This window comes from Magallana gigas, chromosome 3, assembly GCF_963853765.1.
Source record: "Magallana gigas chromosome 3, xbMagGiga1.1, whole genome shotgun sequence".
Taxonomy (NCBI): domain Eukaryota; kingdom Metazoa; phylum Mollusca; class Bivalvia; order Ostreida; family Ostreidae; genus Magallana; species Magallana gigas.
Genome location: NC_088855.1, coordinates 22,460,747 through 22,475,500, shown reverse-complemented (window position 1 = coordinate 22,475,500; position 14,754 = coordinate 22,460,747). Strand labels below are relative to the sequence as shown.

Below are 14,754 nucleotides of genomic sequence, written 5' to 3'. Positions count from 1 at the left end.
AAATTGAAACTTGAAAGAATTCTAGAAAAGTATAAAAGTATTCACACTACATGTACAAACTGCGTACGGTGCAGATCAGGTTTCAGTCTTTCTTTTTAAATTGCGAACAACAAGAAATTAATTCCACGAGCTGTTAATGAATTTTCTGGTGGTAAACATTCGTGTTGATAAGTTTGACGAGGGCATGATTACTGATCGTCTCTAATCAAAGTTTGAATTCGGAAACATCTCAACAAGAGCTACAAGACTTCTCTCTTTCTCTCTCGTTTACAGATCTGCACTAAACACGCGTACAGCGCTGTTCTAGCTTTTGTTTCACGTGTTAAGTTGATTAGTCAGTCTTTGTTAATTTCATCACCCATTGTAAAGACAGCACTTTGAGCATGGTAGAGGTTTCGATTTTTCGATTTTTTTTTATTTAGAGGGAGGAGGAGGTTAAAATATTTCTATGAACATGTACTCCCCCCTCTCTCTATCTTTATCTTTTCTTGGTAAATTTAATCAACATTCTGGCAAAATACCACTTTTTAGAAATAAATACTCTCTCTCTCTCTCATATTCTCTCTCTCTCTCTCTCTCTCTCTCTCTCTCTCTCTCTCTCTCTCTCTCTCTCTCTCTTCTCGTTTCATTAGCATTGATAGTCGTAACTCATTTATACGGCCAACATCTTGACAATACAAATCATTATATATAAACCTCCTCTATCCTCCACGGATTTACAGTTTATATAGAGAAAAATGCTTCTCCCCTAGACATAAACCAAAAGCACATTCTTTTGATCTGACAGAAGTTCTACGATTACGAGATTAGCGTTGATGCCGTGAGTTTGGCGAGAGTTGGAAGCTCTGCCCCTTTGCAGACCCCAAAAGGGAGATAACGCACTTGACACACAACCTGCACATGCCGGAGTTATCTCCCATTGAGTTCGCAGAGCTGATTTATACCCCCGATAATCGTTAATCTAATTACAAGCGTCTTCTGGTATAATGACACGGTCATTATACTAAACAGTAACATCATGTTTACATCATGGCTACCGGATTTGTTCGTGTATTGCCATTCTCTGTCACTCTCAGCTCCACGAAGAAATATTTCAAAAAAGAAATTAGGGAAATTTTTTCGCATTTTTTTTCTAAAAAAAAATTGTAAAAGAGATGTTAAGATTTTTGTTTTAAAGATTTAATTCTAGAAATATTGTCCGTAGGGATTATATGTACTTAAGGTTTATAAAATTATGGAAAACAAATCAGTAATATAAATTCAACTCCTGGGAGATTTCATTTATACGAATATAAGAAAAAAATGAAAATGAATTTATTTCAAAGTATCCTGTACTTTTCTAATTACAAGAATATTTGCCGCAATAAGTTATGTAATAAATTTTGTATATTAGCCTTGCCATTGACTTTTTAAAAGAGCGCCATCGAAATCTTGATCTTAATCTCATATGGTGGTAAAATATATATTGTATCACAATCAGAAAAAAAAAATGGTTACACTTCACGAAGAAGAAAAAAAATGGTGATTGCATCGGCCTTTTCTTCGTTTTCATATATGAAGGGGAAAAAATCAATGTAAAAATGTTTTACTTCTCCGCGACAAATTGTCCTAACAGTTTTCGCAGTTGATGAAATTCTCGATAATACCAAAATAACACCTCTCTAACTCGTTCTATTTATCAAATCTTGTTTAATGGATTGTAATGCAACTTGGAACATAGATGGAGAGATAAAGTTTGCAATGGATTTGTCAATTATTTTCTTTGAACTTGATAGCTTTTTCCTTGGACTAAATCTATAGCAAACGGCATTAAAGCTTTGAAAAAACATTATTGCAAATCAATTCAAATTTCCTCTTTCCGTTTCACAGCCGTGATACTGCGAGTAATCGGCTCGTTATTAATTGTGCTTTTAAACACAACTTTTAATCAATAATTTGTACTTCGTTTTCAAACAAATTTGAATTTTTTTTTCTCATAAAAAATTGAAGTAAAAAAGAATACATTAGTTTTAAAAAATTATATTAAAAATTCTTTCTGTGAGTTTTTGAAGTCGTGGTTACATGTTAACATTATTTGATTTCGCTGATTCCGTTATGAATGATATGGAAATAATCTATCCGTTTGCTGTTTGTCGAATATTGACATTATCGTAAGAAAACGATACGAGAAAGTCTCTGTTTCTGTTATTTTTTTCTCTTTCTCGCAGGTTGTGGGCGGGGCTTAAGGCGGAGTAATTTCCATTACAAAGATATCTCACGCGCACGATTATAAGCCAATCAGCGATCGCAGAAGAAATATTTTAGACCAATCATATTTCAGCTCTTGTTGCCCACGAGAAAAAAGGGTCTGTAACATAGAGCTGTCATGTAAATGTTAGTTGAATATTTAACGCTAGTGAAACACGAGTACCGGCAAAACAAGTAAATATAGTAGAATTGTGATAAGATAGCGGCAATATACAAAATCCCTTATATCGACCTGTGTGTACTTGGATGTTACTATACACAGCTGGACATGTGGTAGCAAGAAGAATCTTTTTGAGAAAAAAAAGTTTTGAATATTTGATATTGAATGACCGTAACACAAACTGATTCATTTTTCTGTTGCGAAAAGGAAAAATCCTGTTGTTTCAATATTTGTTTGCAGTGAAAATTTGTTTAAACCGGAGATTTAAACATTTCTACGCTGACTTTTCAGTCCTTTAATTTTTGTTTTCCACCTGGAAAAACTGAGTTCAACTAAATTTTTGCGGTGGGATTTCAAAAACGTGGGGTGTGTGCGATGTCCCTTCCTCAATTCGGATACAACTACCCCACAACAACTCTGTCCTCGCCGTCACAGGTAAGCTTGAATTAACTAATGTCAATCTTGATCAATTAAAACGTTTGGATGATTGAATGATGTTGTTTTTTCCACTGTCCTGTTCTATTGAAAATTTCTGTATATTTCTGAGGTTTTTTTTTTATTCTAACGACGGTCTCCTACGTACGACTAATTAGTGCAATTTCCTGTAATTAATTGTTACGGTAAACCACGATTAGTTATGGTTCTCGATCGGCGATTTTTGGCGATTCACGTACTTTAACACTAAACCACAGGCTCCATAACTTGAAAATGCAATAGTTTTTTGGACAATCGGTTTACATAAAAGTATGACCAACGTCAAATGAAGTAGCCGAGATCATACATCAAATTCAACGAGAAATAGAAGTCCTATGATTGCAAAGATTGCCAATGAATGTTTGAAATGATCCAATATATAATTTTTGTTGGCTATAAGAAATTTGTGTAAAATTCTGAAGTCTGCACACGTGGTAAATATTTGAATATTAAGATATATTTGACCTTCATCTAAGCAGTATGTTGTGTCATGCTATTTATAAGGAAATAAAATGCACGTTTCTACTAATTTTATTGATAAAACAACAATTAAATATGAATATTTTGATGTACATAGTTTTTGCAAAAATGACGTTTGTTTAAGGAAAATGTTTTACGATTTTACGACCGGGAACTCTTTCTGTGACAATTAAGCAATGTTATTTTAAATCAAAAGTAATTTATTTTGAATTGGCAATATATTTCATACAATACATTATTTATTTTAACAATTATTTCATGTAAATTATAAAAACAGCATGTTATTTAATGAAGCATAATATGAAAATGCATCTTGATATTTATATATCAACAACTGATAACTCCGGTGCATTTCAAACGTACAAGTCGATATAGCTGTAAATAATTTTGTTCATTATTCTCTATATAAAGTCATAATCTTTAAAATATTTGCAAAAATGGGTTCATGATATATCAGACACGCTGAATCCACTTATAAATTTATTAGGAAAAACTGAAATAACAGTTTGATATTCTGTATGCTCAAAGAAATCTTTGTCTGCAAATAAGGTCTTGACAATTTATCAAATGCGTTGATCACAAGTCTGGCAGAAAAAGCATACGATTTTACTTTTAGGTCACTATTATTTTAGTGATAATATATCACATGACATTTTTGTATCCCTCCACAGATCCTGATGTCTACCCCCACAACCTCCACGCTGTCCTCCCCGACCACCTCCTGTTGTGAGAACGGTCGGCCCATCATGACGGACCCCCACACGGGACAGACGGTGTGTTCCTGTCAGTACGGGTCGGGCCTGCTCAGCGCCTACTCCCGGGTCCCCTCCCTCACCGACTCAGTCTACAGTGCCGGACCCTACGGCTCCCAGAGCTACATGCCCCTGGGGACAGACCCCTCAGCCTTTTACTCCCCTCTGGTAAGTCTCATCCCCCCGCTAGCTTCACTTATACATTTTAACTCCATGATGATCTAAATAAATGGCTCAATTTGATAAATCGTGGGGCTTTTGACTGTGTGTGTGTGTTGGTCTTTTCTTTAGAAATGGGACCTTTTTTTTCTTTCTCTCGATCGTCATACCCGCGGCGTCTTTTGAATAAAAGTGTAAATAGGGATAGCGTTTGGCCACACGACCGTCAATAACGATGTAAATGAATCCATCAATCAAAGTCGGTCTGATCTTTGTCAATCGATAAACTTTCTCCTTTTTTTTATTTAGGCTTTTCCTTGTTGTATAGGGTATTCAATAATTATAGCCATCCAATAATTCTTTGCGGCATATTTCATAATAGTAAACATTATTCGCTAAGGAAGAAAATGTTCAAACAATATAAAATTGTGAGACTTTTGTTTTTTACATATGATAAACCTTTGATATAAGCTTTTCTTAAAGAAAGATTGTGCACACAATTTCAAAATATTGTTACGAACAAATACTAATCTAACAACACAAAATGTATTAATTTCATACAAAATAGAACATTCCATGTTTTATTTTGTCGGTTGTTTTTTTTTCTTCCCTTGAATTATGTTATGGAATATTTTCTGAGCTTAATTGCATTTTTTTGGCAATCATTTTAATTATTTAAAAGTTATTTCATTCTGAAGGAAGAATAACTTTAGGCTATATTTAAAGTTTAATGAGTACACATGAAGAAGTAAAGCAATATAATTTTTTGTTTCAAACACGAGTTTGTGAACTGCTTACCCTCTCTGTTAAATTGGCGAGTTGCTGACCACGCTTGCAGATGTTGAAGAAAAAAAATTATTGATATGTTCCTGACTTGTTGGCCATTTTGTTTAGATCTGGAGATAAAGTCGGGGAAAATAAGGCCTATCGGATAGCCTCTTTTTTCTGCCTCTCCGGAACTCTACGGGGTTCCACGTTATCTCCTTGTGAACAGAAATTAGTCGCCATGCCCAGACCATCTCTTACTTTCCCTAAACCAGTGGTTTAAAAATTGTTTCCGAGAATCTTAAATATTTTTAGAAAGGGTGAAGCTCTTCCTCTTTTTACACGATGTTTTTCTTTCATAATTAAATAAACGGTATTTAATTTTAGATACATGCATGTTTCAAGGATTATGATTAGCTCTTTAAAAGTTTTCACACATTTCATGGATCTGTTCTTTGAATCTCGGCAGTTAGCAGACGATCTTATTGACAAGAAATCAAAAAAGTATTTCATTCCAGTCAGACGTTTGTTTTCGTTATAATGAAAACAAAATCGTCGAATCCTAAAGACAAATACTGCAGAGTTTAACCGACAAATTTATAGAATTTAAACTTTTCAACTTTCTATACAGTTAACAGAAAAGATTATTAGGGTCATGCGTTTTTCTTTTTTAACTTTAAACTTATCATGATATTAAAAGAGAATAAGGATATTAACTATTTAACACAAAAAATACCCCTTTCTACGCAGTTTAAAGTTGAATTAATCACGCAAACAAAAATAAGAATATACTGAATGACTTCGGTAAACTGAGCCTGGAATCTTTGATAAACATTGAAAGATTAATCATTGATTCTGCCTCCCAAATAGCAATCAGCATCTTGGAAAAAAAACTCCACTAAATAATTTCTAGCACTCTTTTAACTTTTCATATAAGATGGTGAGTAAGTTGTCGTTTCTCCTACATTTTCTTGATTTTGTTTTTTAAATATATAAGCATAATAAAATTTCAATTAGTCATAAAATTTAACATTTTTTCGAAAATAAATGTATAGAACAATCAACTTGTTTTTTCAAACGATTCCTACAGAGAAGAAATAAAAGTTATATTTAAAAATAAATAAAACTGGCAGGAATTCGAGATAAAGTCTGATTCGGATAGAAGCTTGATAAAAATCGGGGGTGCCGAGACTCTTTGACGGCGGCCCTATAGCGAGGTATCCGCAAACTGCCGGGCAATTAGAAACTATCTTGTTCACAATTTCCCTCAATCTCTTCAGAACAGCAGGTTCCATAGGGTGATTAGCAGAAATTTATAGAGCCCCATCGCAGTGTCGGCAATATTGGTTTTAAGTACCTGAAATCTTTAACTAATTTTCTGCGACAAACTTCCTCCCTGCTCTGTTAAAACGGTGCTGAGATAATGACATCTCCCCACTTGATCCAGGACCTTTCCGATCACCTTTCTCAGGCTCACGGCAAATGTTCATTCACAAAATTCAGGGAAACTAAACCATTCCATTCTTTGGTCTTACGGTGTGAAATATGGTTGCGGGCTTAATAGAGGAAGCTACGGACTGGGGGTGCCAATTGAAGATTTTATCTGTCAAAAATTTCATAACACCGATTTTTATGTTTCATTACGTTCACGGGTTTCAAACTGCGAGTACTTCAATCCCAATCCTCTGATATATTCTCTCTCTCTCTCTCTCTTTCTTTTCTACAGAATAAACTGACGTTCCAATACTAAATCACTTAAAATATATGAAAGTGCTCGTTTTGTATTCTCGAAAAGAATATGCATCCATCATTCGCTAACATCACAATTTTAAAATAAAGTTCTATAGAATTCACAGCAGTATTTTATTTTCATTTTCCCTCTCTCTTCTGCCTTCTTCAGAAACTGCAAAAAAAAAACACAACCCTTTATACATGTATATAAAGATGTTATTAAAATCTATTTGATACGCATAAACATAATAATTGTTTGCAAATTTGCTTTTTTTAAGCGTGCAAATCTCATCGTTGCCAGCTATACAGATAACGATTTATGGATTTATGAAGTGGCTAGCAAACAGAAAGGCGTCGTGTACAGCCGATTTAAATTGAATTGAATTCTTGAACTTTTCATCCTCTGCAAAATTCCTTCTTCTTGGCCCTGTCGACGTCTGTGTGAATTCTTCCTTTGGTGGTCCCTTAAACCCTGGCATCGTATTTTTGGTATACTGTACCCAAGTCAATAACCAATTTGCTGTTAACATGTTAAGAAGAAGAAAAAATCATTTTTATTTAATTTCATTTTCTGATAGCATGTCAAATTACAGGAGTTGGGTGGGTTTTGGGGTTTAATTTTTTTTTTGAGTTATGCGGTTACTGTATTATTATGGGTGCTTAAAATTGACGTATTTCTCTCGCGTCGACGCCTTGTAAATAAACAATTCCCGAGGCCCTTCCGTTTACAAGTACTAATTATTACTTATCTGTCATACTAATTAATTTATACGTCCTGCAAATCATTATTTTTCACCTTAAAAACATTTCTATCAGATATTTGAGTTATGGGGAATGTAATGATTACACAACGCTGCATTCATTGATGAATTAGCTATTTTGAAATCATTAATTACATATACATGTATATTAATGAAAATATAATGCGTACAATTAATAAGTTTTATGACAAATTCTAGGCTTTTTAGTATATGATAAATATAATAATGCATTCTTAAACTTGTTGTAAATTAATCTAATACATAAAATAATGACACTTAATTAAAACGATATTTTGTGTATTGATCGAAGCCATTAATTCAAGGAAATGTTGACTGATTTAAATTTTAAATTGTAAAAATAGCTTGCTCGAAAATAGTTTGTGGTGTGTTTCTCAAAATTTCTTTTCTTTCTTAATTTTCTGCAAAAGAACGGTAAAATATCTTTCGATTTAATAAAAGTATTTTTTTATATTTTGAAGTTGTAAAAAATGTAGGTGAAAATTGATAGAATTTTCACAATAAAGAATAAATTGTTTCAAAGTGAAAAAAACCCCGGATTACTCTCTAACTTTGAGTTTCATATCAATTCAATAGCAAAGTCAGATAACAATTTATATCAAAATGAATAAAAATCCTTTAACTAAACGAATTTTGTAAAATAAAATTAATTCAATAAATATTTGATGCCTCAAAATTTTAAAAAAATCTAACCAACAATTTAAAACCAAAGCAAATACTTTTATCAAATAAAAAAAGTGTTTACCAGGATATTTTCATTGATAGAAGCAATCTTCAGAAAAATTATCATCAGCTAGAATTCAAAACCTTTTTAACTTGTAGAATATTCTCGCATGTTTTAAGCAATGCTTTTAATTTACGCGAACAAAATTAAAGTTAGGTTCTGAAAATAAACTAAAAAATCGAAAACAAGTTGATGAAATTTAAAAAAAAAATAACCCTCTTACAAAAAATTTAACCCTTCAAAATCTAGGTGAACTTTATTTTGGAGAGAAATTTATAAAACATGCAATCTAATGAACTGGGATATTTATAATTAGCTCTGCCTCCTTGTTACAGAATTCTCCCTATGACCTGAAGGACGGGTCGGATGCTGCCTGGCGGAGTCTGTCTCAGCCGTCTGCCTGCTACCCTTACGATCCCGCCATGGCTGCTTATCCTTACGGAAATGCGTAAGTGTCTTTCACTTGAAACACCTGACTTTCCGGTCCTTCTTTTACAGAAGAGTTCTTAGTTCTAAAGCTCTCAGTAGAAGTACGCTGTCAATGAACTCCCCAAGAGAGTTTTTTTTCTCTCAAGAGTTGTAAACATATAATTTGTGGCAGTATTGTGCAAGAAACATGAATGAATGTTGTATGATTAAAAATCTATTTTCTCTAGTGTTTTTATTAGAAACACACTCTTATTCTCAAGTATAATTGTCATTTTTTTTTTCGAAAAAAAATTTAGTTATGGTGGAATGGATCTGAATGGAGCCGCCAGACGTAAGAACGCCACAAGGGAGACAACAAATACTTTAAAGGCTTGGCTCTACGAACACAGAAAGAACCCTTATCCCACAAAGGGCGAAAAAATAATGCTGGCCATTATTACAAAAATGACGCTAACCCAAGTCAGTACTTGGTTTGCCAACGCCAGACGCCGCCTTAAGAAGGAGAACAAGATGACGTGGTCGCCAAGAAACCGGTGTGGAGACGCCGATGATGAAAACAGCAATGACAAGGCCGACGACGATGATGAAAGTGATGATAAACGAAAGACCGACGAAAACAGCAACGACCCCATTAAACAAAACGAAGAGAAGGACAGTTTTGGTAGGTGTCTAAATACTTCTCTCGTCTGCACGCGGAATCTAAACTAAACAGAGTTTGGCACATGGGTATTCGAAACGTTGAATGATCGTTTTCATTGTGATAAACAGTTTTTCTTACGATTTGATAATGACTCATATTAAAGTCTTCAGTCTGGAGCTCACAAAATGAAACAACACAGAGATTGGGCTAAGTGTTTTAGAATTTGTATGATGTATCGCTGATATTTTAAAACATGACAACTAGATATTGTTTGCTCTATGAATGCTGAGTGCTTGGAAATACTGAAAACATGACCCCGGCTCTGACAATTAATATTTGCAACTCAGATTAATGGCTGCGATGTCGAAAGCTGATTATAGTACGTGCAATCTTTGAAATTTCAAAGCGATGTCACCTTTGCATCAGACAGTGGAGTCTATTACGCTATCGAGATTCTCTCGTTATCGGTTTCCCACGTATAAACTCAATGTTTCTCAAGAATCGACCTCAGAAATAATATGTGCAGAATGCAGGGGATTATTCTATGCGATAAGACCTCTAACAAATATTTGATCGTATTTCTTGACTAATTTAATCAAAGAAAACAAAGATTGTCAGTTGTTTTACGATAAGAATTTAATCACAGCATTTAATAATCGACGGAGGCTTTCGTTCGGACTTCAAGAAATCCTCCATACAGCTTCAGCTCTTTTCGATATCATCAATGTTACATCTGCTGCGAAATTTATCTGCGCGTGCATCGCCTTTTCGTCTCCACACTTTCGTTCAAGTTGTCTTGAAAATTTTCACTCATATCTGACGTCCAGCTTCTAGCAATCATTGGCATTGACATTCAGTGTGCATTGTTATCCGTTTGATAGCAGACTTCTATTATCCCCAAATTCGCGCCTCTCGCCTCCCCCCGTTTAGCTGGGGTTCTCCGGCCGCTCGTAAATAAACCTCCCCCCTCTGAAAATGAGAACAAACGACTTGAAAAAGAATACTCTAATTTTCTCGGTTTTTTTATTATTAAAAAACATGGTCATGCCTTAATGCCTCTAAGTAGTAAGCAGACGATCAATTGACACTTGACAATCAGCTGGAATCCTGTAATTATGAGAAACTTCGGACGACACGAGGATCTAAGTTCTCTGCTTTCTCACTGCACGTGCTTGTTCGGATTCTTGTCAGCATATGTGATGGATAACCCTTTTTGCCTGTTGTTTTAAAAAGAGAAATTTCATTGGGGGTATTAGAAAGGAATACTCAGGCGTTTGATGCTAATCTTCTCTCCATTTGAATTTCTTTTTTTGCTCATATCGCCATTTCGTGCGTGGATAAGCCGCTATAATTGAAATCAATAACACAAATCGAAAAGGACATTTATATTGTCAATGGGCTCGTAATCACAGATCGGAAGGTATGCGCTTTTAAAGATGGACACGGTCTCACACGAGCATTTTTGATGAAACGCTTGATAGTAAACACATATTCCCCCTAGTTAAAGCATTACACGTAAACCATTCCTTTGGGTCCCTTAGGTTGCCAGCTTGAGAGTATTCGTGAGCCACATTAAGCAAGATTACCCGCCCGTAATCCTGACCCAAAGACGATATTGCCGCCAAACACGCATTTTTTTGACGGAAAATGATTTATCATTGCCGTAAAAATACCATCCTATCTCATTTTTACTAGTTGCTTTCGACTGCTTTATATTTCCATCAAATTGGTATATTTTTATTCAAAATTTGGGATTTTTTTTTTCCTGAAAGACCAATTTTGAAGGTGCTTTTTTTTTGCAGACGTCATTACAGTCACGTGACTGTCAAAAAGCTATGCGTCGAGAAACATGACAGGTCTATTAGCGCGTGGCCCTTTTTTTCTGTCTACTCGTTTATGGCTTGGTTTCACTATTTGTAGTTCCGCCATAAATTAATTGTATTTTGCATTATGTTTTATCCACAAAAGAATTATATATTACATTGTTATTGACTGTCGTTGGAAATGGATACATTAATCACCATTTGATGTTTGGAGCCTCTCTGCCTGTTCGACAACTGCTAACACGTCCCGAAAGACAACACGTCTCCTGTCCGTAATTGTTTAAAATGCTTACTGTTTAATCTTCCACTTCAAAGGGAACATCTTCTATTTCTAAGCATTGAAACCCTCAAAAGTCATTTCCTTCTAACTCGATGATTTTTCATACCGCCGAAATATTAGCACACCCAGAAGTTTCTTAAAGCTTAACGTCGCAATATATATCCGCAGAAATTCCACTCAATAAAACTATAATTTTTCTCACAGAAACAAAAAAAAAATTGTTAAGAGTGGCATGGAAATATATCAACGTTGGATGCTAAAAAGTTTTGGAAAATGCATTATCAATTAAAAAAAGAAGAAGAAAGAAACAGCATTTTCTTTTAAATTCATTAAAAAAAAACCCACAGCTTCAAAAATGACGACAACCCCTCCCCCCCCCCCCCGATTTCTTTTCAATGAACGCTTTATTGTAAGAAATAGACAAGAAGTTATTGCAAATAGAATTTTCCTTTAAGCTGACTTAATTTGTTTAACCACGACATGTTAATCCCCTTCTGCCATACACACTCTTCAAATTCGTTCAAATTTACTTTGACTTTCCTTGCAACATCTGGACTGTGTTTATTTGAATAGCCAAGAGTACCTTTCTTTTCTAAATCTCTCCCAAGAAGCGAGGTAGTGTGGTCCTGCAAAGGATTGTTCAAAAAAATTTTCTTGCGACAATTCGTTTTCATCTGCCTGCTGCAGGTGCTATTCTTGTAGGGGCCATAAGCTAAGGGACATTTTTGCGAAACACTTGAATATTTCACTCAACTTTAAATTTTTAATTTCTTTCAACTGTGCTTTAGTGAAATGAGATTACAGGACTTAAGGCATTCAGTAAAATTATTAAGCGAGGCTGATAATGATATGTTATATGTACATGTATTTACATTAAAAAAATCAAACTATGATTTGTAAGGTGCTATAAATATGCAGTAAAACGTTTTAAAACAGCCTTTTAAGCTCAATTTTAGAAACATTTGCTGGGATTCTATGAAACTATTGATTTTTTAAAATTTCTGTTGACAGACATCTTGAAAGTCAAAAACGACCAAGATTCAGTGTTGGAGGAGAATTCGGTTTTCAGCGACAAAAACAGCCTGATGAGTACCCTGACCCCAATCGGGGTGGTGGACAGTATGCAAGCACCCTCAATGTCCAACACAGAGTTAAAACCACCGATCATGGACCATAAACGACTCGAATCCCCGTGTTCAAACAGCAGTGACTCTGGTCTCAGTGACATAAACACTTCCCTGACCTTAAACGCTTCCAATATGGATGGCGGGGACGGCCTAAGACCCCGGATATGGTCTCTTGCGCATGTAGCGACCTCTACCGCTGGATGCACCAATACTACCTCCCAACTCACCAACGGAAAAGACCAAAGCCTTCCGCTAAATTTCTCAAAATTAGGATCACCTTCCATGCCATCTTCTGCCTCCACAATGAGACCGTGGATGGACAACGCTTTTTCTATAGGATCGTCAATGTTCTCAACAAATTCCTCATCTGGTTACACAAACCTTAGTGCCAACAACGGGAGCGGGATGCTGGACAAGAACTCAACGCTGCCCGGAGTAACCGGATCAGGATTTAACGGACTCTCGTCAACCGGAAGTTCACCTATTCTACGACCCTATCCTTCTCTCTCAACCCTATACTCACCGGCGCGTGACGTAGGAGCAAGGAGTAATGAAAGACTAACAAACCCTATCGGGTAACTAAACTTTATTTATTTATTGACAATTAAATGGGTTTTTTTTAATAAAAAAAAATTGTACATAATGGAATGTATACAACGAACTTTAAAAAAAAAAGGAAAAGAAAAATACAAAGCCAATTTTTTTTCTCATGTATCCGAATTTTTGCACATCTCATGAAAAGAACAAACATTGATTTTTATTACTGAAGATGTAATTTGTTTTTGTTGGATTACTTATAATTCGTTCATCTCGGAATATCTTCAGAGAAGATGTGCCGACCATATCGTATTAGGATTCCTATGTGGGGGACTATCTTCAGGAATCTACGGATGTTTCATGGTGAAGCAGGCGTGATAGGGTCAAAATCTTCCGTGCTCGGAGACATTTGGAGGGCGCTTAAGGACAATGCGCGATCCTATCCCGTTATATTCAGTGTTTGGTGCAGACAAGAGTTTTCCTAACAAGGTTAATATGACTACGAAGGGATTTATGAAGACTCCGATTATTCTGAAGTGCTAAATATTCCACCAAGTGCTATGAGCCAAGTGATGTTTATACTGACTTGATGCTATCAGACAGGAAAATTAGTCAGAAATTGACATTGGGAATCAGGGTAACGTGTTTATATTTATGTCTAATCGTATGTTGACATTGGTCATCGAGGGGGAGATATTGCCTCGTTGGGTTCTCTCACCCAGAAAAGGTCGGGATCGGGCTCCACTTTAGAACTCAAGTAGTCCGAAGAAAAACTTAATGCGCCATCAGTCTTTTTACCTATTGCGCTTTAATTGAACTGAAGTGCGCTGTCACCATAGACTTGAAAAATGAGTTTGTTGAGCAGAAACAATGATAGTGTAAGAGCTTCGAGGCAATATTTACTGTGAAAAATATCTAAAGATTCCAAACTCGTTTTCACGCGACAGAAGGACTTTAGCTAAAGAAGGTCATGAATAGGTCTTGTAAATATTTCTCTAGAATCACACGACACAAATTTTGATGAATTATTTCGAAGTCTTCTGCAAATTTTTCTTGATGTGTATATTATTTTAATATGTTTAAGCAAAGAAAGGAAACATTTGGGGTTTATAGTAGATTCTATCTTGTTAAACAAGATTGAACAGAAATAGGTTTACATGATAATAAGAGGAAAATTATTAAGACTGTGTATTTATTTGTTTTCTATTTATTACCGAAACCAATTTATCAGTCATTTTATAAAATGACTGTTGTATATTAATACTACAATTTTTGAGAACAAAAACAAACTCGGTTTTGTATTTGCAATTGACACAAAATCATATTGATTATTTCTTCTTTTGTTTTATTTTTCTTTGTCAATATGTATAGCTGTTTATTCAAATGGAATAATAAAAAAAAATTATTGAGTAACAAATGGCTTGCTTATATTTCGTTGAAAACATTTTATGAGATAATAATTATGATAGTCATTAAATTAATATTCATCAAACACGAGGCTGAAAGGCTCATTACTGCTGTTGGGGTTTTTATACTCTTATTGTGATAGTTGCATTAAGCATCCAGGACCCGTTCAAGGCAACACTCATAACGCTGCACCTAATTACCCAGAAATTCAGGATGCTCTGCAACAGTCATTCGGATTAG

At 34.9% G+C, this 14,754-nt stretch overlaps 1 protein-coding gene across 2 annotated transcripts; it reads left to right on the top strand.

The window, feature by feature from the left end:
* The first annotated feature begins 2,367 nt into the window (after positions 1–2,367).
* On the top strand, positions 2,368–14,516 carry LOC105337881 (Iroquois homeobox protein 6a). Of its 2 annotated transcripts, XM_011442812.4 has the most exons (6): positions 2,368–2,842; positions 4,033–4,281; positions 8,607–8,719; positions 8,997–9,361; positions 12,455–13,145; positions 13,396–14,516. In XM_011442812.4, the coding sequence occupies exons 1-6, from the start codon at positions 2,783–2,785 to the stop codon at positions 13,421–13,423; spliced, it is 1,506 nt and encodes a 501-aa protein (XP_011441114.3). In that variant the 5' UTR covers positions 2,368–2,782; the 3' UTR covers positions 13,424–14,516. The 2 variants fall into 2 exon arrangements, with proteins under 2 accessions (XP_011441114.3, XP_065935035.1); XM_066078963.1 differs by lacking the exon at positions 13,396–14,516 and having other exon boundaries at positions 12,455–13,149.
* The last annotated feature ends 238 nt before the right edge of the window (positions 14,517–14,754 follow it).

Coding starts and splice junctions, on each gene's coding strand:
- LOC105337881 (XM_011442812.4), top strand. CDS start 2,783: ATGTCCCTTCCTCAATTCGGATACAACTACCCCACAACAACTCTGTCC. Junction 2,843..4,032: donor CTCTGTCCTCGCCGTCACAG/GTAAGCTTGAAT, acceptor ATCCCTCCACAG/ATCCTGATGTCTACCCCCAC. Junction 4,282..8,606: donor CAGCCTTTTACTCCCCTCTG/GTAAGTCTCATC, acceptor TCCTTGTTACAG/AATTCTCCCTATGACCTGAA.